Raw genomic sequence first — 24,788 nt, 5'->3', positions numbered from 1 at the left:
CTGTACTGAGTTCAATGCCTGACGTCCAAAAAGGTGTTTTATTTGTAATTTCTAATAGGAAAACATTATCTGAATGAATGCCTTAAAGGAAAACACTTGAGCTCCACTTGGTGCAGAGGGGAAGGGATCATCTTCAAAGCACCCCAGCCCTCCTAATGAGGTCTAAGCTACACTGCTTTGCATTATCGCGACATCCATTAAGTGATCTAGGTTGCTTTTCTTTTCTGAAGGGCTTTGTTAGATGAGCGTTATGCTTGACCTCCAAATTTGGCTAGCAATTTACTGATGAGATTCGTAACCTTTGGATTACTCTGATATTTTGACATATTTGCAGGACTCTGAGCCACATCCTGGAAGGCCACCACAACTTCTGGGTCCTGCATGGCTGCAAGGACCTCTGGATCACTAAGAATCTCACTGGGCCCGTGCATTCCTGCCATGCCCGTTCCCATCCCAGGCATTCCTCCTGGGAATTTACCAGGCATTGCTCCAGGAAAGCCACTGTTTTTCATGCTCTTCTCCAGCCCTCTTAACTCTTTCTATTGTTTCTTTGATCTCTGTTATTCACATTTTCACTCATACTTTCTCCGATGTTAAGCAATTTTCTGGGCCCTTGGCTGAACTTCTTTAAGCATTGCACTTGCATCCTCGTCATAATCCAGTTTAACAGCAAGAGCAAGATCATGGGCTGCTTCTTCCCAACAGCCCAGAAGTCTGTGTGCCTTCCCTCACCGCTTGTACAGTTGGAATGAATCAGGATTTGTTTCAGTGGCCCATCACAATTTCCAATGGCAGCATTTGGCTTTTGCAATCTGATGAAAACACTCTCTCTTGGCATACAGGATTATTTTGGGGAGGGTGGCTGGCTGGCTCAGGCTGCCTTAAGGATGGGTCTGGTAAGGTATGTGGAGCTGGGGATCAAACCGTGGTCCCCTGCACTTGACTGAGCTTGTCCAAGCAGGCACTTAAACAACTGAGCTAACCCACAAGACCCCCCTCCCCTGCTTGGCATATAGAATGGCCAAGTGAGGATTCAGCTTCCTGATGGCATCTGTGAACAAGTCAGTGGCTTTCTGTAGCTCACCATCATGTGGAGCAACTTTTCCTTTGCTTGATCCATCATATCCTCAGTTATCTCTACACTTTCATCTCCCATTTCTTGAGGGGTATCAGTATCTGGCTCATTGACATCTTCATTGTCCATCTCTAAATCACTTTCCTCACTTGAAGGCTCATCTGTCTTTGTGTTTTCCCCTGTCTTCTTACTGTCTGTACTTTCTTAGTTGATATTGTCTTCTGATTTAGCTTTCTGAGTAGCAGGTGGTACTTCATCCATCCCCCCCCCCCCACCATGTGCTCTCCACCTTCTCCTTCAGGAAGTGCTTCTCCTCGGTATGCAAGACCCTCAGATCTGGCTTACACATTTTCACGAAGGCCCGAAGCTCGTTTACTTTGCGGAGATCCGTGGTCAGCAGACCACGGGCTGCTGAGGAGGCTGTGGCCCAGTCCCAGGCGCTGGTGCTGAATCCACAAGACGTGCAGCTTAACTTATTTCTGATCCTGAAATAACTGGTGCAAAGTGTCTCTATTTAGTGTACCATGTGTTAGCTTTATGGTGTGTGTTGTTTATACATACATAGTTGTTCATCTATTTTGATGTTTTTACTGGAGACTTAAGAAATAATAAAAATTAAGATTTAGAAATCATATTTATGCCAGCGTTCAAATACACACAAAGTTCTTCTTTGTTGATTTACTTTTGATGTTAAATCATAATAATCTTTGACAAAATATACAAACACTACTTAACTGTGAGAGAGAGAGCCAGAGTGTGTGTTTATAGTACTTCAGATTGAGCCTAGGGTATCACATATGCCAGGGACCAATGGTGCCACCAGGCTTCCTGCCAAGAGGAGAGACTATTTTCTAATAAACAATTTTATGGTACTATTTAATGTTTTATCCTGACTTTGAGAATTATTATGCACAGGTGTAACAGCCTTTTAAATATGATGCCTTGTTTCAGGTAAAGTTCACATTAATTTGATTAAATTTCTGCAGTGATTTCCTAACATTTTATTAATCATCAAAGACCATGCCCAGATGAACATATCCTTTTTGTGTGCATGTGTGTATAATGGATAGATATAATTTGGTTTTTGGAAACAGTCTCACTTTGTAGTGCAAGCTGGACTTGACCTCGCTACATGTTTATGCTGGCTTTGAACTCAGGGTGGTCTTTCTGCCTTAGCCTCCAAAGTGCTGGCATTATAGTCATCATCACTGTGGCCAGCTTAGTATAATTTTATAAACATCACAAATATATTCATTATAGGAAACCTGTATCTATGCATATTTCATCTATATATATTAAAGTTTCATGGAAACACCTGTAATCCCATTGGGAATTTATGAAGGGAAGTTTTTGTTGGATTCAATTTGAAATAAGGTCTTTTTTTTTTTTCTGGGACCGGGGATCAAACTCAGAACCTTGTGCTTGCCAGGCAGGCACATTTTGCCACTGAGCTGTATCGCCAGCCCCTGAAATAAGGTCTTGCTGTGTGGTTCAGGCTGGCCTTATTGTCACATTCTCACTATATAGCCCACTTTGGCCTTGAAGGTCTGGCAATCATCCTGCCTGAGTCTCCTGAGTGCTGGGAGATATAGATAGATAGATAGATAGATAGATAGATAGATAGATAGATAGATATTTGGGGTTTTTTTTAGACAGACTTACAGTATGGTTCAGATTGCCCTCAAACTCAGGATGACTTTTCTGCTTAGGTCCCTGGGGCAAAATTGTATATATTTCTAAGACTTTATATATCTATCTAAATTTTATTAAATGACAACTAAATTATACTTTTTCTTTTATAATATCCTTGACCAGCCAAGTGCAGTGGTACAGGTATGTCACCCCAGCATTCCAGAAGTTGATGTAACAGGATAGAAATTGTGTGGCCAGCACTGCCACTTAGTGACTTTTTCTCAGAAATTATATTATCAATGGATTTTGGAGATGTTTCTCATTTTCATGGTGAGGTTTTGTGTTGTCCTTACCTTTTGTAACTTCTTGTGTTGTTTATTTTTTCAGGGTATTCAGTTTTACTAATTAACGGTTGATCTTATGAGATATTTTGCTAAACACCCTATTTCTTATAACCTGTATATTTTACTGAAACTTTTTTTATTTTCAACTTTGGTCACCTAAATTCTAAATATTTCAAACTCATTCTGTGACTTTTGCAGTATTGGAAGAAGAAGAAATTTTGCATTGAAAACACGTGGGTAAGCTGAGTGTAGTTCAATTGCAGAACATATGCTCAGTAATGGTGAGATCCTGGAGTACTTTCACGGACATTGCAATGAAAAAAGAGAAGCAAATGCAATTTGTAATGCTGTTCATTCTCTAGTTTTTCATTTTTCTGTATTATGATTAGGACAGTACTTACACTTTATAAATGGAGCATGATTTTATATGCTCTAATAAAACTTGTGATTGGAAACATTTCTGGAACAGTCTACATATATCTAATACCTAGTTCACAAATATTAATAAGTGAATTAAAATGAGTCATTTATACTTTGCATTTCCAAAGTTTGGTAAGATTAGGAATTATTATGATTTACCTATGTATTAATGACTTAACAATTCTACTTCTATTACAATGAAATTGTGCTATTTACTACTTGAATTCCAAGGAATCACTTCACATATGTTTTCGATTTTATACTTCTTGCCTAACAATACCAAATCCTCCTCAGTTGCTTATTTTAATCTTTAACTTGTGATCCCCTCGCTTTAGACTTCCAGTATGTTGTATTTGCATGTGTGTAGCACTGTCCTTTTGCTCCATTAATTATTTATATTAACTTTTGGGATTTTATTGAGACTACATCTTCTTATGTAGCAGATTGGCTTTTAACTCACTACGTGCCCTCAGGATGTCTTTAAACTTACCACGATCCTGCCTTAACCTCCAGGTGTTGGGATTACAGGCATATGCTCCCATGCTTAAGTGGTACCTCAGTTTATGAATTTAGCTTGTTTTTTTCAGACAATGGCTGTCAATAGTTGTATGGGGAAGATGGCCATGGTTAGGTTTGTCACCTAATGTGGAGTTTGTGAACAAAAGCAAAATTTTGCTGAACACTTTTGTTTGTGAATGGAATTTGCAAAGAGAAGCCTTTGTGAACTGAGGTGTTATTGGATTTTTAAATAATCAACTGAAGCCAACTATCAAAATTAATATTTTATAAAACAACCCAATTCAGATGTTTCCTAGAACATGGACACTAAGAAAAGCTTGATATTCTAAGCCTGACTATAATTGCACCAAATGCATACACTTTCTGTAGTCAATGCTAAAACAAAACAAGCTTCACTAAACTCTGGTTTAAGGGCTTAATACATTGATCTCACTTACTGTATCACCACAGTAAGTGAGTGCTAAGACAATACTTACTAAGTAGATAAGGAAAATGACAGAGTAATGTACAAAAAGTTGCTCATTAACAGAACTATAAGTAATCATTGGCCTACTAGACCATAGGCTCATTGTCATCTGCTGGCTATTGAACAAATCAAAGGAGGCTATCTATTTGGTTAAGAATAAGAAAGGATTTGCTCAAAGCCATGTATGAGGAGATGGAGAGCCTGTTTTCCTGCAGTCACCATCTCTCCTTTTAAAGGTGGACAAAGGTATTTTAATGTAAGGAACAGTGTGCAGAGAACACAAATAATGCAAGTCTACATCTCCTTCGCCACTTACAGTCATCTTTAGCTCATTGTCCTCTTTCTTGTGGAAAGGGAACTGGGCTCTGTACTTTGTGGTGTCATCATCTACATATTTTGTTTATTTTCTGGGCTGGGGAGAGATGGGGAAAGTATAATACATGCCCTAGGTTTTAGGAAGGCACTTATCCCTAAGCAGAAAATAGTTTTAAAGTTCTATTTTTCAGTGCTTGTTAACAGTAACATTTATCTCTGCTACAGTCTAAATTTTCACCATTTTGTTTTCATTTTATTGTGAATCTCAGCAAATACAACAGCCATGCTTAGAGAAATACTCATCTTTTTCTTAGCTTATCCTGTTTGGCATCTTGGATTTCTTATGGCCACTCCAGCCAGTTTCCTTCCTGTCTCTACTGAGATACCTATTTGTACTGCAGGGATATATTTTTGTCAGGATGCTGCCTGGAGTAAATGGAATCTATACTTATCCATGTACTTTTGTCTGCTTTTTCCATCTGTAATATTGTCAGTATGAGTATCAATGCTTTACATCCTGAGATGCCTCCATTTTTCTGTTACATGTTGTCTTTGACTAACATGATGTTCCTTTTCTGCACATTTTGGTACCGTCAGAACTTGCTAGTGGTTAAGGGTTACGAAAACTGTGTATCTTGTTTCCCTGCTTCTGTGTTCCACAGATATCTTAGATTTTTCTCTACAACATTTCTTCTTATAAAGTGGGTTTCACAGAAGAAAAATCCTTTTCATCATGTATGTAGTCTCATAAGCAGTTTAAGACTCATCCTCTCCTATGTCTTCATTGTGGCTGTCACATCAAGAATTCCTTCTGCTAAGGAACATCAGATTGCCTTCTCCAGGTGTGCAATTTAGCTCACTGTCATTGTCAAGATTTCTTTCTCCTGATTTGTCATTTACTTCTCAACCAAATACTGAAACATCTCAAAGTAGACTGAAGTTGAAGACTGACATTCAGTATCAATAATCCCATCACATTCTTCCTCAGGAGCAAGATCAGAAGAACAAAAGAAAGAAGGCCTCCCCATCAAGCTCTCATCTAAAAGTTTTCTGTCTAGGGATGTACTGAATAAGAGCACATTGTCCTCCATGTTTTTTCTTTTTCTCACTCCTTTTTTTCTTCCTTTCTCTACTGCTTTTTTCCTTTCCCTTTCCCTTCATCCTTTAGTTACCCATGCTTCCATTTCTTGCCTCCATACTCCTACTTCCTTCACTTTTGTCTCCTTTTCTTTCTTTTGCCTTTGTTTATTATTAATTGCACTGTAAATAATTCCTAAGTACACTTTGCCTCTTTTATTGATTTCTCCAGTTTTCCAAAGCCCTGTGAAATGCTAAGTTTTATCCACTTAATCAATTTTTATGTTCTGGCCATTTTGTGTAGGATAAATTAATATTGTCCTAGGTTCTGTTTCTTTTTCTTTTTGTATGATATTTTAAAGATAATCTATTTTGTAGTCTTTATCACAAAATCATTTCTTCTTTAATGATGAATGATATTCTTTATCATGATTAGTTCATATGTTTGATTATTCACTAATTGGACATTTGAATCCTAACTTTTTGCTTTGACGAATACTAACTGTCAAGCATTTAGGTATGAACCTTTCTAGACATGTGTTTTCATATCTTTTCTTCATATGCCTAGAAAAAAAGTAAATGGACAATATGAAAACTATTCTATACATATTATTCCATTTGAAAAAGATTATGAAATCTCAAGAACTAATGAGTCTCATAAAACCCTAAAGCTGTTTCAAGTCACACCTTTCTGCACTGAAATAGGCAAACCATATATTCTTGGGTTTATTTCTCTGCCTCAATATCCAGAACTCATAAGCTAGATTATTTTTGCCAGCACCATACATTATAGAAATAATACATATTTTTAAAACATTTGTTTTTTTCATGAAGGCTGTGTTTATCAGCACAATATGCTTAGAGAATGTGCCTAAAATACAATAGTTTATAGGCATTTTTTAAATAACTGAGTCATGTTCCATGATTAAGTTTCTAAATGGATGGACCACTAAAGGAGGAATTGTATGTAGTATGTACATTATAATATTTAGAGAAAAAAAAAGGTCCAAGAAATTCCAACGTGGTGAATTTGCTTTTATTTGAATAAATCCTAGTGTTCAATACTGTGATGTACAGTGGACCTGTGACTACAAACTCAGTTCATTCATGAGGACTCACTGACCTCAAGTTGGTTGTCAGTCAAGACTTTTTCCTATAAGAAGTAATGGAAATACACATAATGCATTCTGAAACCATCAAAGTACCCCTTAACTAACTTTTTCATAATAAAAAGTATTGTTTAATATGCATAATTTACCAAAAACACCAGTCATTTTCCAAGTATATTCACCAAAAGTTATAAAATGTGCATAGTTTACCAAAAACAATAATTTCATGCTGTACTCAGCATTCAGGTTGGCATCCTTGGTTTACAGGATGAGAGGATGAAATGGAAGGTGGCTACTGTTTAGAAGGAGAGTACCTTGATAAAAGAACATCTGGAATCTGGCTCTCTGGTATCCTTCTTGGAGCAGGTTATAGCTAACTTTAAGAAGCTATACACCAAGGAACTGTTCTTGAAGTGCTTCCAGATTTAACCCTTAAAGAGTTCTGGAAGGGGTCTAGGGAGATAGCTTGGTGGTCTAAGCACCTACCTGGCAAACACAAGGTCCTAAGTTTGATCCCTGGTTCCACTATGCCAGCCCTGGAACCAAGGGCACACAGGGCTGACCCAGAATCAGGCATGGTGGCTCATGTCTATAATCCCAGTGTTGGAGAGGCTGAGACAGGAGGATCACTATGAGTCCAAACTGTGTATTGAGACCCTGTATCAACAATAAATTAATTAATTTAAAAGTTCTGGAAGGAACATTGCAACATCATTTTCTGTGTGTGGTTAATTGAGAATGCCTGGGCTGATATCTCTCTAAGGACACAGAGTTCTTCCTGGAAGAAAGTGGCCTAAAATTATAAAGGAGAGAAACTTTAAAAGCCGTGTAAAAAAGGCTGAGCCTTCAGTTGACCCTATGTTTAATGACATTGTCATGATTGCAGAGTACACAGGCTTGCAGGTGGACAGTGGTGATATTGAAGAACTATTAGAGGAATGCTCAGGAGAATCTTCTACAGAGCAACTTCAGCAACTATAGTGGCTGAGTAATAGAGAGTGGCAGCTTTTGAGCTTTCTCAGGAGGGGAATATCAACAATTATTGCAGCAAAGTTCTTATGAAACAAAAAGAAATCCTGGGGGGGAAACATGGACAGAGCTACAAATATTGGTAGAGAAGACCCATCCAGGCAGAGAAAAAGCCAGTCATTGCATTCACTTGCTTAATAACAGTGGCAAAGTCATACTGTAGGACAATATTAAAGAAAAAGCAGAAACAGACAACCTTATACTGGTTTTTAGTTCTGAAAAGCCTGAGACCAGTGAGCCAAAAGTGGGTCCTAGTGGGCTATCGACTCTCCTAAGGAGAAAAGGGAAACCAGAGAGCCAGATTCTAAATGTTCTTTTGGAAAGGGATTTTCTTTTCCAAACAATAACCACCTTCCATTTCATTCTCTATTGACTGCAGTAAAGGACATGCATTATGTATTATATTTTAGGAACTCAACTGATCATCATTGGAAATCTTCCAAATCTCACAGATGAACAAAAACATTATCCATAATAAGAACCACAAGTGTTATACCTTTGTACTTTAGATTTTTCTTAACAGTAGGACAGAAGGCCTCCCTTTCAGACTACTCAAGAAAAATACACTTGCTATCCAGACTTTTACACTAGACCTCCACATGAGTCCCAGTCTCTTCTTCATGAGTTTGTTTTCTTTTTGTTTATTAATTTTATTGAGAAACAAATTGCAACATCAGAGCTTCAAAACAGGTTGGTAGGAGAGTTACAACAATACATTGCATATTGTTGTCTTTGTAGTACTCATTCATAGTACAAGATGCAGACATGATATCATGTCCAAACACTATTAGTACAGATCTTTCTTCTTATTGGATTAAGAGAAAGTAGCTATATATCTATCCTAACTATTTTGTATATACAGGTACAGAATTGTTCTTCATTTATATCACCTTTTTTTGTACAGCTTTGTCAGAGAGGGATATTCCATTGCCATCCAAATATTGTAGGTGCATGAATTCATCAAAATATTCCAATATAGTCCAGTACTCCACAATAGTAGTAGGTTATCCACAGGACTGGCAGTGTCCGAAACTGATGACTTGAGCCTTCCACAGCTCAACACATTAATATGGCTTCACTTATCATACCACATTTCTACACTTTTCTGCTGGATGGTTAAGACCAAGATAAAGCAAGACCTATATAACAAGAAATATAACTATTGTATCTGACACGGTCAGTCAAGTCCCCTCAGGACTTATCCTGAAACCCTGTACCACACTTTGTAGATCCTTTGTCAGTGTCAGCCATGTGGATGAGTCATGGCCATTGCTTGACCAATTTGCTCTCTGTGAAAGCCTGAGAGAATATTTTCTCTCCATGTGACTCTCCTTAGGCACACTCTACATCATCAATCACATTCCTCTGTGACCCCATAATCTCCTTGATCAGAAAATTTGGGGCACAAGTGAGTTACAGGATGTGACAGTACAGGGTTATCCTATGTCCTCAGTCCTCACTGACCTTGAAAGGCTAGGACCAAAATATTGGCTGTCCTTGCAGCCCTTCTTTTTCTCTAATTTTTGGTCTGCAAATTTAGGTTGTTAGCCCTCCAGAAGAGAAGCTTATTATTGCCCTACAAAATATGCAGGTGGGTTTAACCTCACTATCTGTCTGAATATTAAACATCTTAGGCATAAGATGGAACATCTTTAAAAAAAAAAAACACTCATACACATTTACTTGAGATACAGTCTGGCCCCAATTGGTATGTCATGACAAGCAGTATGTATTTAGAAGACAAGAATGACAGGCATTCCAAGCATGACCCCACTATTACACATTGCTATCTTCAGTGCAGTTGCTCAGTTCTCATGTATCAGCATATATAGTTAGTCAGGGAGAGAATCCCACCAAGTAACTGCTAGTTTCAACAACCTGCTGATAGTTCTCAGGATCACTGCTGTACCCATCCTTGTGTATATATGTATGGCTTTGCCTTTGTCATGTTTCCTAGCTTTTCTCTTTGCCCTCTTTTCAATGTCTAATCCTCAAGTTCTCACTTTCCTTTTAATTGTGTTATATCTTTCTATTTCTTTTGAGTTTATATTAGGGAGACTACACAATATTTACACGTGTGTCTGGTTTATTTCACTTATGACTATATCTTCAAGTGGCATCCACTTAGATATGAAGGCTTCGAGTTTATCATTCTTTAGAGCTGAGTGATACTCCATTGTATAAAAATACATCTTTTTCATCCATTCTTCATGTGATGGGCATCTTGGTGATTTCCAAGATTTGGCTATCACAAATAGTGCACTGCTATAAACATAGGTACACATATATCACTATGATATGATGCTTTCAGTTCCTCTGGAAAAATTCCCAGTAGGAGGATAGGTGGTTTGAATGGGATTTCTACTCCTAGTTTTTTAAGGAGCCTCCACACTGATTTCCATAATGGTTGCACCAGTCTACATACCCACCAACAGTGGAGAAGGGTTCCTTTTTCACCACAGCCTCTCCAACATTTGTTGTTGGTTGATTTGTTTATGATAGCCATTTTTTCTGGGGTGAGATGGTATCTTGTTTTAATTTGCATTTCATGGATGGATAGTGATGTGGAACATTTTTTCATGTATTTGCTTCTTTAATTTCATCCTATGAGAAGTGTGTGTTCATCTCAGATGCCCATTTCTGGATTGGACCTTTAAATTTGGGGGTGTTAATGTTTTTTAGTTCTTTATATATTCTGGAGAGCAGACCCTTTTCAGGAATTGTAATTCCTCCAGCCTTGTCTTTGTTGGCCAGGATTGCTTTTGCTATTCTAGATCTTTTCTGGTTCCAAATAAATTTTAGGAATGATTTATCTAGGCCTGTGAGGTATGTTGGTGGTAGTTTGATAGGGATTGTATTAAATCTATACAGCAATTTTGGGAGTATGGCCATCTTCAAAATGTTGGTTCTTCCTATCCAGGAACAGGGAATATCTTTCCATTTTCTGAAATCCTCTATGATCTCTTTTTTTCAGAGTACTGTAATTTTCATTGAATAGATCTTTCAGTTCTTTAGTTAAATGAATTCTAAGGTATTTCATTTTCTGCGGTGCTATTGTAAAAGATATTGTTTCCCTAATTTCCCTCTGTGTGTTTATCTGTGCAGAGGAATGCTACTGACTTTTGGGTATTGACTTTGTATCCTGCTATGCTACTGAATTTCTGTATCAATTCTAGTAGCTACTTGGCAAAGTTTTTTGGGTCTTCCAAATAAAGTATCTTGTCATCTGCAAATAATTATAATTTAACTTCTTCGTTACCTATTCTTATTCCTTTTATTTCTCTCTCTCTCTTGTCTAATGCCTCTCGCTAATGATTCCAGAACTATATTGAATAGGAGGGGTGACAGAGGACATTCTTGTCTTGTACCAGATCTAAGATAAAAGATTTCAGTTTTTCCCCACTTAGAATTATATTAGCCATTGGGTTGTCATAGATGGCTTTTATCAGATTGAAGTAGAGATCACCTGTTACAATTTTCTATAGGACTTTGAACAGGAATGAGTGTTGGACTTTGTCAAAAACCTTTTCTGTATCAATTGAGATCATCATGTGGTTTCTAGATTTGGCTCTATTGATATGGTGTATTACTTTTATAGGTTTGTGTATATTGAAGCATCCTTGCATCCCTGGGATGTATGCTACCTTGAGTTTGTTTTCTGAACTCTTAGTCTGGGAGTCTCAGAATGATAAACTATAATGGCTTTATCTTAAGATTACCACTCACATTGGCACACAGCAAAAAGGTTAGTCTGGCTCGTGACCTGGCATTTTCTTTTCTTGCTGTGTAATGTATGTTCTCTCGGACACTTTACTGCAGAAAAGCACAGTTTCATCGCAGTTGAAAATTTGAGAACAAAAGTCATTTCTCTGTGTCACCATTTTGAAGTAGCATATGTGATTTTTAGCAGCCCTTTCATTAGCACTGGGTGCTTCATATGCCTAGTTACTCTATGAACACCAGTTCTCACTTTTAAAATTGTGAAACCATCCCTTGGTGGCATGAAGTGTTTCACATTAACTTGTTGATGGATTATCCTTTACAAGGTCTGCATCTATAGTCCTAGCTTTTTCACAAATTATAGAAACAGGGAGGTTATAGCCTGCCATCTGCCTTTCATTTATCCGCAGTAATAATAGCCTTTGTGCTTCATCTAACACTGTTGATTGTGACTTAACTGTTTGAGTAAAACTTTAGCAGCACTAACTTCCTTACACAAATCTTTTCTCTGTGAGATTGTTAAGAACATAGATTTGACATGCTGTATACATTAGCAAGATTGATCACACAAATTCAACTCTCTTATTTCTTTACAATTTCCTTTTTTTCTTTTCATTGAGTTTGCTTTCCTTATCTTTCTTTTTTCCTTAGCTTCTTTTCCAGATTTTGGGGGCTATTTTGATAGCAGCAATCATAGCAACTATATAAAGCACTGACTAAAATCATGTCCACATACATGCACATTTGGGCTCAGCCTGATGCTTACATATACTGATGTATACTCTTCTGGCATCATGAGCTTTTGTTTACAACTGCGTAAGTGGGCAGCATTTGGGTCATAATTTAACTCTGGTTGTTACGTGAAGCCCAAAATTCCTGTTGTAACCCAAGTTGTTTGTATGTGAGGCCAGTTATGTAATTCAAGGGTCCATTGTATAGCAGAGTATAAAACTACAGTACTATACACTACAATGAGCAAAAATTGCAGTGTTGTATAAACAAGGAGTACTCTACCAAAAAAATGCAGTTCTATCAACAAAATGCACAAAACTATACACAAAATATTGGCCATATCTCTGAGTGGCTGGTCATGAATCTGAGAGTATGCCTCTATTGTAAGTTCAAGTAATAAATAAAACAAGTAGTTTATTAAAAGGGGAATATTTGTATTGTTTTTACTGTTCTCTCTGGGATATTCTTGAATATTTTCTTACCTACTGGTTCAGCATTTGTGTATCTCCTGAATTGGTCTTTTTTTTTTATTTTTTGCCATAATTTTATTGATAAACAAATAGCAATGAGACAGTTTCGAATCAAATCAGTAGGACAGTTTCAATAATTAACACACTGCATACATTCTTCTTAGTGGTTAATTGCTATACAAGATGCGGACTTGATATCCTATTTACAAACACCATTAGAACAAATCATTCTATTCATTAACAGAATGTAACTATATATCTATCCCAACCACTTTGAATACACAGATACAAAATGAACATTCATCTGTATACCCTTTTTTTGTTAAGTTCCATTATTTGAATATTATAGATGTGTAAACTCAGCAAAATATTCTAAAAGAGTCCAGTATCCCATAATAGTATTGGGTCTTCCACTTAACTGGCAGTGTCAGAAATTGTTGACCTGAGTCCCCCACAGCTCAACATAACCACATGGCTTTATTTCTTATATTTCATTTTTATACTTTCCTTCTGGATGGTTAAGACCAAGGTAAAGCAGGACCTATGCAACAAGAGTTGTAGCTTTTGGGTCTGATAAGGTCAGTGAAATCCCCTCAGGATTTATCCTGAGATCCTGTACCTCAGATTGTAGAACCTTTGTCAGCCATGTGGATGAGTCACGGCCATTGCTTGGCCAATGTGCTCTCTGTGAAAGCCTGAGGGAATGTCTTCTCTCCATGTGACTCTCCTTAGGCACACTCTACATCATTGATCACTTTCCTCTTTGTCCTGCTTCAAGGTTGTATATGGTGAGATTTTTGGACTTATGTGCAAACATGAGAAGTATATAATTCTTTATGCCTATTTTTAAAATATATTCTAATTTTTAAATGTTCTTTATCATATTCTGTAGGGACTTAAAGTTCAACATATCAATACTTGATGAAAAATACCTGTTCCATATTATGCCTAAGATGTTTGATATGCAGACAGATAGTAAAGTTAAGCTTAACAGCCTATGTTTTCGATAATAACAACAAGCTTGTCTTCTGGATGGTTAACAACCTGTTTGCAGACCAAACTTAGAGAAAAAGGAGGGCTGCAAGGAAGCCAACATTTTGGCCCTAGCCTTCTAAGGTCAATTATGACTCAGGACATATGAGAACTTGTACTGTAACGTCATGTAACTCGGTAGTGTCCTAAATTTTCTGATCAAGGAGATTATGGTGCTGAATTGGTCTTTTTCAATAAATGTCTTTAATTCTTCATCTATTTTGGATAGATTTGCTTGATAAATTAAATAGGGTTGGAAGTTACTCTAAAATGTTGAATATACTTCAAGTTCTTCTGGACATTAAAATTTGTGCTAAGTAGTCTGTAACTTTATTTTTTTTAATCAATACATTGTACATTGTTATCTTCTTAGTGGTTATCCATAGTACAAGAAGCAGACAGGATATTCTGTCCAAACACTGTTAGTACACCTCTTTCTTCCCATTGAATTAAGTGAAAGTAGCTGTAAATTTATCCTATTTTGTATATATATACAAAATGATCTTTCCTTTCTTTCCTTTGTTTTAGTCTGTAACTTTAATTGATTTACTTGTGTATGTGATTTTTTAAATTTTATTTTTGCTTTAAAATGTTTGTTGTTTTTTTTATATCTAGCAATTTAATAAAACTATGCCTTGATGAGCATTTTTTTAAATCATAGTGCTATAGCATTCTTTAACCCTTACTTCTACTTAAAATACTTTACTGATGTTTGCAAAATTTTCACTATGATTTTCACAAACATATTATTAATGCTGTGTTATCTTCTACTTTTTCTCTAGCTCCAGGTAGCATTAGGTTGATCTTTTCAGTGTTGTACAGTAGCTTCTAGATGGTCTTTTCTTCCCTCTCTCTTTTGTTGTCTTCTTGAGGACTTCTGCATAATTTATTATTTTGTCCATTTTAATCAGAATATCTACATTGGTCATTTCTGGAATTTAAGAATTTTTTATTTCAGGTATTTCTACCTAACATTGTTTCCACAATTGTGAACATTTTTCTTGAATCTGTCATTCATATTTTGATCTGTTCTAGCCAGCTTGTCCATTTTACTCATTTCCTCTGAATCAATTGTGAACATATTGGATGGTAATGATGTGTAATTTCCGTTAATTGCCTCTTTGAACCCATCTATTTTCTTCATTGCATCTATAAAATTTCTGTAGAGCTCTACTTCCAGGTATTTGTTTTCTTGTCTGTATGTGACCTTTTGTTCCGCTTTGAGGGACCCTGGGAGTATTCAGTTGCCTTGTTTCCCCACATGTCAGTGTGTATTTATATCCATTTTTACTATGATCTCCAGGAATTCCATGTATTGGCATAGAGGGAAAACAAGTTGTTATCCACTTCTATGTTACCTTGACCATAGTAGTAAATTAAGCAACATCAATGACATCAAATGACATATGAATATTAACAAACCTAGGAACGATTCATAAGTATTCCTAAGCAAATGATTATGATTTTACTGAAGACCACCCATATGTTAGCTTATAATATTTTAGACAACTAGTTTCTGCTGGATGTAGGGAGCAGTATCAGAGCTCAAAGATACCATTATACTATCTTTCTTTGTTTTTTAAGAATGTCCCTTCTCATAATTTTATCCTTGAAACCTATCCTCCCTCATGAAAATACTGGCCCTGTGATCAAACTGGTGTGATCCTAGGCCTTCCAAGCAGTGCTAGGAGATCCTTCTTTAGCTATCCCTTTCTTTAAGCCTATCCCCTAAGTTTTCTCTGACCCTCTCTGTGCTGGGGTAATACTTCAGTCCTTAAGCAGAACTCTCCTCATGGGTGCTGTTATCATCTTTAGTCATGTGTCTGTTATCACCTCTGTTGTGATGTGCTAAGGAGATCCCACAAGCAACTGTGGGCATGCACCTGTTGATAGAGTGCTTGATCATTGGGTCATGATGTCTTCCCTGAGCTGATCACAAAGGCCCCAAAATGCAGCTAAATGTGGCATAATTCTTTGGTCAGTCCTGAGGCTCTCCTTGGCCTCAGCATGTGGGTCACAAAGTGTGGCTAACAGTGGACACTTGGTCAGTCCTAGTGTCCACCCTGGGCTGGGTACACAGCTCTAACCTGTAATACATCACTACATTTCTCCATTACATCTTGGAAATTTTTATATCTCTGTGACAAGTATTTTGTGTCATTTAATTATAAAATAATGTCTACTTTAATCTAATTTCAATGTTATTCTCCAGTAAAGTATATATATATATATATATATATATATATATATATATGTTTTTCATTAGCATTTTAACTTCACTATTCATTAATTTTACTTTGTGTTTAAAGTTTTGCCTGTGAAACCAGTTTCAACTTTCACTCTATTGTCTAAATATAATAAGAGAAGGAAGGGATCTTTTTCCTAAATGTTAAGTTGAAAATACAGATATTTTCTGATTTGTCAGAGCAAGTAATTAGATTTTCATATGCACAAGTTTGTTTCTTATTTAACTTCAAGTCTGATCTAATATGCTCCCTCTACAAGCCATACTTTAGAGACTGTACAGAAATAAAACTGGGTTAAACCAGGGGGAGAACCAGTATTATCATTCTGCTGTTTGTTCAACACTGAATTTCCCACTAGCCTCAGAATTCTCTTGGGGCCGGGGAGATGGTTGGGGTCGGGGGGTTGGCTCAGTAGAATAAGTGCTTCCCTGGCAAGTGCAGAGGCCTGAGTTCAATCCCCAGTTCCTCCAACAAGCAAACAAACAAAAATTCTTCTGTGACAAGTGCTTATGGATGAGAAATAAGTATTTGATGGCCAAACCCTGAAATAAACATTTGTAGTACTCAGCCTTATTTCAGCTTTTTATGAGTAGAGTGACTGTATTTCATTTTGTGAGTCTCACTCTTCTTCCTGGAAATATATTTCTGATGACATAGAAGACAGTGACCTTTGAGGATGTGGCTGTGACCTTCACCAGGGAGGAGTGGGCTTTACTGGATCCATCCCAAAAGAAGCTCTACAGAGATGTGATGGGGGAAACCTTTAGTAATGTGGCTGCTCTAGGTAAGGAAGATTTGCCCATTTATTCAATGAGATAACACTGAATGTTGCTCATCAGGACAGTTTCCTCATTGGGATATGGAAAATATTTTGATGAATTTTCCAGGCACATTCATATTATATGATGATTCAAATGGAACCTAGTGCTTTTCATATAAAGTGTTAAGTCATCATTATATCTCTTTTTCAACACTTCAGAAAGAAACTGGAATGAACACCAAATTGAAGATGAGCACAACAATGACAGGAAAAATCTAAGGTAATTTCCATTAATAAGAGCAGCGTTCCTGAAGGTTCAGAAATATTAGAACCAAGGCAAATATACAAATGAAACAATGTTGAAATGTGTTTAATCTCACAGAATTTGTCGAAAATGGATACATATTAAGTAACTAGATTCTGTCCATTCAATATTTGAAATATGTTAATATCTGAAATTCATGAAGTATTGACATTAACCACAAGTGAGATTATATAATGTATAAGAACAAACATTGTTTTTTTCATATTCAAGACTATAAAACATATGAAAATGTATTTAGGCATTAATTATGGGTGTATGTAAAAGTATTTATGTTTAGACCAAGAGCCAAGTGCAGAATATATAATTACATATACATGTATTTTCAAAAGGCCACTTTCTCATCAAACAAGTTATCAAAGTAATACTATGTATATTTAAATTTTGTCTACACATTCACTATTTGTAAAATTGATAAACTTGAGGAAGAATTCAAAACCCAAATGAACGTCCCCTGTTTTAATGATTGCTGTTTTCCAGGAATCTTCCAAAGCACTCATTTCTTCAATTTCTGAAATATTAGAAGTCACCTTCTAAAATGTTAATATAAATGTCATTTTAGTATAATACCTATAGAAATGTGTATTGAAGTTCCTCAAAAAGTAAAAAATGAAAATTTCATTTTACCTGTGTGTACTTCTATGAGGTTAATTCCCCAGAATTTAAAGTAATATTAAACTGACACATATATATATATATATATATTTATAAAAGTGAAGATCTGGAAACACCCTAGATCCCATTCACAGAAGAGTAGAAAGAAAATAAAATAATCTGGGCATGACGATGCATACATGGATTCCTACCATCTTGAGAGGCTGAAGCATGAAGATCAAAAATCCATACCCCACCCACATGCCTTGCTGGGTCCCACCCCTGGGGGACACTGAGCCAGTGACAGAGTCCAGGCATGGTGGCACATGCCTGTAACCCCAGCGTTCGGGATACTGAAAACAGGAGGATCACCATAAGTCTGATCTGCATAGTGAAAATATGTACCAATTACATAATTTTTTAAAAAAATTCATACTTCACCTGAACAACTTTATGATTAATGAGACTCTGTCTCATAATAAAAGATATATAACTGAGACTATGGCTCAGCACAATAACCCTCTGTTCAGTCTGTAGCACCAAAACTAATGTGGTGTTTATATATATAATGGAATAGTATTTATCCATAAAGGAAAATGCAATGATATTTTTTGCCCCCAAAAAAATGGATGGATCTGAAATCTATGTTACCTTAAAAATGACACAGAAAATTCATCATCATATGTTACATTTTGTATGAGAAATTCAACGTATGAATAAGGCAAAATAAAGAGATTGTAGAAAAGAAAGGCAAACATTTTGGAGAGGAAGAAAAGCCTCAGTGGAAGGGGTAGGAGTAGAGTCATAGAGGAAAGAGGTATAAAAAATAATCAATGTATCATACACATATGTAAAAATTCCTCGAAAGTATTATGCATTGCAAACATGTCAGTTACAAACTCACATGAATACTATTTGGATGAAAGTCATTCACAAGCCATCATCTACAGTGTACAATTAATTCATGATAACATTCCCAGAGGTTATCAAAATAGACCTCCTCTGGTAAACTATTATTATAAAGATACTTTTCATTGTGATTGGTTCTTTTGTTGTTTATTTTCTTTGACAGAAATGAGGTAAAGAAATGCCAACAATATAAATTATTTGATCAACATGGAGAAATGGTTTATGTGACTTCCAAAACTAATATGCACATGAAACTGCTCAATGCAAAACCAGGTGAAAGCCTGGCTTGTGGAAAGCTTCTGATTGGCTATTCATCACCGACTGTGCCCATCATACATAACGCTGGACTCAAATCATATCAGTATCGTAGATTTGAACAGAAGCTGTCTAAATGTAACAGAAGTGGGAAAGCCAACACTGACATTCAGTCATATCAGAAGGATGCAAAGTCAAGTCCTGGAAAGAAACCATATGAACATAAAGAACATGAAAAATCTTACTCTGATTGGAATCAAGAAAGTAACCTTGAAGATAAGCCATTTTTATATAAGAAGGAAATGAAATTTTTCCATACACACCACTATGTTCAAATCCAGGAAAGAAATCACACCACAGTAAACATATACATATGCATACAATGTGGAAAAGGTTTTACTTCTCACAATGGTATTCAGAAACATGAAAGAATTCACAGCAGAGAAGAATCCAATTTATATAAACACTGTGGGAAATCTTTAGCAAATAACACTGCATTTGGTGACCATGAAAGTACCCACACTGGGGAAAAATCCTATGTGTGTAAGCAGTGTGGGAAAGCTTTCAGACAATACAGTTATTATCAGATTCATGAACAAACTCACACTGTTGTAAAACCATATGTATGTAAGGAATGTGGGAAAGGTTTTAGTACACGTAGTGATTATCAAAAACATGAAAGAATTCATACTGGGGAAAAACCCTATGTATGTAAGCAATGTGGAAAGGCTTTCACTTCTCACTGTTCTTGTGAAAGACATAAACGAACACATACTGGGGAGAAGCCCTATAAATGTAAGCAATGTGGGAAAGCTTTCAGCACGAATAGTCACTGTCGAACACATGAAAGAATTCACACTGGTGAGAAACCCTATGTATGTAAGCAATGTGGGAAAGCTTTCAGTCAACACAGTCATTGTCAAATTCATGAGCGAACTCACACTGGTGAGAAACCCTATGTATGTAAGCAGTGTGGGAAAGCTTTCAGTACACGTGGTGATTGTCAAAAACATGAAAGAACTCACACAGGTGAGAAGCCCTATGTATGTAAGCAATGTGGGAAGGCTTTCACTTCTCACTGTTCTTGTGAAAGACATAAAAGAACTCACACTGGGGAGAAACCCTATGTATGTGAGCAGTGTGGAAAAGCTTTCAGCACAAACAGTCATTGTCGAACACATGAAAGAATTCACACTGGTGAGAAACCCTATGTATGTAAGCAATGTGGGAAAGCTTTCAGCACACATGGTGATTGTCAAAAACATGAAAGAACTCACACTGGGGAGAAACCATATGTATGTAAGCAATGTGGAAAAGCTTTCAGTCAACATACTCATTGTCGAATACATGAACGAACACATACTGGGGAGAAACCGTATGTATGTAAGCAATGTGGGAAAGCTTTCAGCACACACAGTGGGTGTCAAGTACATGAAAAGAATCACACAGGTTAGAAACCCTATGTGTGTAAGAAATATGGAAAAGCCTTTACTTACTCTAGCAGTCATCATAGATGTTAAAAATTAAATTAATTTTGAATATATTGCATCCTGAACTTATATGAAAGGACAGTGCAGAGAAGCCATTTCTTTGTATGCAATATAAAAAATCTTTCAGCACTCATGTACCATTATATACCTGAAGAAATTATTAGAAGAGGAAATCTGAATACACACGTTCAGAAAATGTATTTTTTTCTTGGTGCATTCAAGTACAAATAGTCTTCACATGAGAGGAATACATATACATAAATGTCGGTAACCTTTTAATTTTTTCACTTACTCTGAAAAGCATAGAACTCCCCCTGAAGTGAAAATCTATGTAAACAATGTGAAAAAGCATTTTATAATTCTCATAAGGTCAAAACATGCACAAACTCTAAATGAAATTCAGTATAAAAACAATGAAAAAGCCAAGAATCAGATGAGTGTATTACTAATGAGGTACACAGTTTTAAACCACACACCCAGGGACATTCTTCTTCCACTATATCTATGTACTAATACATTGAGGAGGTCAGAAAATGCATCATAATGCAAAATTCAGAACAACAAAGCACCTTGCTTCCAAGTCTTCACTACCTTGCCTTAACAGGGTATTTTACAGGCAAGCCATGACCTTAGTTGAATGAATAAAGTAAAATTTATCCATACACTAAAATTTTATTGAGACTGAAAAGTAATCCCTCATTTGTGGCAATGGGGATTAACCAAGAGGTCATTAAGTGAAATACACAAGGCATAGACAAATTAAGGCTTGATCATATTTGTTTTTAGTATCTAATATTGACAGCTTTAAGGAAGCAGAAAAGAGTGATGGTTGCCAATAACGTAGGTGGGGAAGTTGAGAGATGTTAATGAGAAAGCCAGCGTTTCTCTGGTAGAGTATAAAAAAGTCATGCATTTCATATTGAATACAGCAGATAATGCTGTGTCATACACAATTACAGTTTCCTACGGGCTGTTTTTAGGATGAGTGATTCCAATATGTAGGTCTTTTTATGCACATTATATTTTTGAATCTTTGTAAGGAACTTTTGAAGTGCAGTTTTAATTGACTGGTTTTACTGATAAAGCACACTAAGCTAGAGGAAATTTGAAATGTCTTGAGTTTTTATAAAAGGATTTACTGGAAGAAGGTAAAATTTATGTGTATATAATGGCTCTTGACCAGCATAGCAGTTGGCTATTTACTCTTGCTGGGATATATAAATCTTTAATGCACTATCCTTCCAAAGTTTATTTTCTGTGCACCCAACTATAGCATGCTGTCAAATTCCTTCTTACAAGGTGCTATTTTCTTAGCTTTCTAAAATGGAAATAATAGCTTTCTAATTCCAATCAAGGATATGAGCTTTCTTGTACACTATTCATCTTATATCAGAGCAGCACACATAAAACAACTTAAATTTTTTCAGTTGGAAATTCTAAGAGCATGACACAAAAATCTTTATGGTACTAAATGCCTTTCTTGTTAAGGCCATGTAACCATACGTAAGGTAAAAATAAAAAGGAAAATTGTGCTGATGCTAATCATAAAACATTCATTCTTTCATTAATACAATCATTCTACTCATCAGGAAAAAGCATTCATGTGCTCATCACATTTTAGTGTTCCCAGTACTCAGCTATGGTCTTATATTCCAGCTTCCAATGTAGGATTTTGAGGGAACATACCAAACCTCACAATGAGTTACTAATTTTAAATCTGACTGGAGCCAGTTGGAAACACACAGGAAAAGGATGTCTACAATTAATCTTGACTTTCCACAGTAGTAGAGATTAAAATCTCAGTGGTAGTCATTGTCCATTTATTATTGTCAGTGGTTTTCATGACAGTAGGATCCAATTTTTTATGTATGGTACTTCCTTTATTTGAAATAAAAATTTCATATCACATAAATGTATCCAGTATTCAAACTAATAACATGATTGAGTGAAAATGCAACCTGAGATTATTCAAAGGGTTGTTTCATTTTTTGTTTTTGGCTGCACCGGGGATTGAACTGAGGCCCTTGTGCTTGCCAGGCAATCCCTTATTCTACTGAGCCATCTCAAAGGGATTTTTTATTAATAAATGACTACAGAGACTTTAATAGATTGTTGTGCATCTTATTGGGACATAAATACAATGCAACATATGCTTTGGTTATTAAAGCATCTTTATAAAGCCCACAATAGATAAAAGTACTCTTTAAAGAAAAATAAAGGAATATTTTCTTGGGAGAAAATGGGTGGATTTAATTTTATTCACCTTAGTAAATTCCTCAGTATTCTTCATTGATGCTTTTTTGTGCAATTCACTTACTCCTATCCTCTTTTCCACTTAGGCCTATGTGCCATGACATGTATGAGTCATTCCTTTGTCATCTGGGATAAAAGTGAACTGTTTTTACTCACAGCACATATGACAAAAAATGTCAGGACTCTGTCTATAGCTCACAGTGTAAAATGAAAACTTTAAAGGACAGGGTTTTTTCCTTTAGGATTAAGGGCTTCTAACTTCTTCCTCCTGAGCCCATAAACATCTACCTCTTTTCAGCTCCAAACAAGTGACAGAGTATATAGATTCTGGCTACAGAGTTCCAGAGTGAAGTTTTCTTCCCACAGGAGAAGGAGAATGATCTGAGGAATGTGGAAATGGATAAACAATAAAGCAAGTGTTAGGATATCCATTAACGCATCATGTTTTTCTGTCTCCACCCAATCATCTCTGTGTTCCTTGCTATAGAAGACATCTGCTTCTACTTATTAAGATTGTGATTTGATCAAATGGACCACTCAGTCTCTTCAGAGTTATCTTTGAATGAATCCTTCCCACACACGCACACACACACAAAAAAAAAAATGACCTGCGATTTGCCAATGAACACACAAACCTGAACATGTTAAGGTGAGTGACTGGTAGAATGTTTGCTTTATCTAGTCAGGAGGCAAGTGCAGTCTCTAGATTTCAGAATACACAGCATTGTATTTGACAACAGACTCTGTATAACACACACAGCTTGAGAGCCATTGTGTTTAAATATCTGATAATCTTTGAATGTTGTAAGAAGGGCTTTATGATTCTGTTTCCATCAGTCATCTCTGCCAGAATTGGCCTGTGGGACACCTGGGCTGCCCACTGCATACAGAAGAATCCCCAGTACTGACAGTGGCTTAGCAAACAAGAAATAAAGTTACTTAGGACCAAACTTAAAAATCTTCTTGGCACCCGTTTTATCTATGCACACCTGGGATGATTGCCTCTGCAATTTGAGCTTCAAACATTACATCCAGATTCTTTGGGGCTCTTTGAAATGTTGACCCCAATATAAAAGCTGTATATACCCAGCCTTCCTCCACACAGCTGGTTCTATCACTTTGATGTCATTCGGCCTGTTGGTAAGATAAATAAAATAAAATAAATAAAAATCTTTCATACAGCCTCAGTCTGGGTGTTGCCCCACTCTGCCATTCACCTAACATGGTGCTGTGATTTGAATGATAATAGGAAATTCCTTCTGAGCAGGTACTTCCTACCTTGAGCCTTTGCCGGGGAGGGTACCTGGTCACAATGATTCCAGACCTTACCCAGTGCTGCAGGCATTTCCCCAGCTCCTGCCATGCTGATTGATTCAGATCAGGTAAGCTCACTCCACTTTTCATACTTTTCTAACTTGCTGCACCTTATGACCCGCCCTTCCCCCACACACATACTGTTCCATGTCAGTCACAGCCATAGCTTTTAGCCACACCTGGCACTTTTAGCTCTAAAAGTTTAACCTCTGTGTCCAACCTACTTCCTCACTGCTGTCTACTGCTCCCTAATTCTGATCTCTCACCCCTTGGGGAAAAGAAAGGCTCACTCTTCCTCTATACCTGTAAGCCTAGTGCTAGTCATGGATAGATGCTTCCAGGGGAGATGGCTCCCCTTAGTGATTGGTCAAGTGAGTTGATGACCCATTTACTCATTCACCCATATTCTTAATAGCATTGACTGTTTCCCTGAACATGTTCAGTGTAGGCCCTCCTGCCACTTTTGTTTTGCCACAAGTGTAGCAATTACCTTTTCTGCTCCTGATAGGGAATTCGGTTTCTTCTTTTTCTCCCTTAACCCATGTCCCAAATGATCTGAAGCCTAAGTGTCTTGTATCTCTGTAACCCTAGGTGGTTAAAGAATGGGACCTTTAGCAGCACAATTTGTGATAGCCAAATCTTGGAAACAACCAAGATGCCCATCACCTGAGGAATGGTTGAAAAAGATGTGGTATTTTTACACAA

The 24,788-nt window shown here is 36.6% G+C and overlaps 1 protein-coding gene and 1 pseudogene across 1 annotated transcript in view; one reads left to right on the top strand and one right to left on the bottom strand.

Annotated features, from left to right (window-relative positions):
• The window catches only part of LOC101585745 (zinc finger protein 721-like), a 95,453-nt gene that overhangs the window by 3,652 nt on the left and 67,013 nt on the right, over positions 1-24,788 (top strand). The window contains 3 exon segments of the mRNA XM_023721291.1: positions 16,844-16,970; positions 17,166-17,226; positions 18,935-20,541. Of these exon segments, the coding sequence (XP_023577059.1) occupies positions 16,844-16,970; positions 17,166-17,226; positions 18,935-20,541 (1,795 nt within the window).
• Positions 249-15,084, bottom strand: LOC101586935 (annotated as a pseudogene).

This window comes from Octodon degus, unplaced genomic scaffold, assembly GCF_000260255.1.
Source record: "Octodon degus isolate 3935 unplaced genomic scaffold, OctDeg1.0 scaffold00081, whole genome shotgun sequence".
Classification (NCBI taxonomy): Eukaryota; Metazoa; Chordata; class Mammalia; order Rodentia; family Octodontidae; genus Octodon; species Octodon degus.
This window is presented reverse-complemented; position numbering and strand designations above follow the sequence as displayed.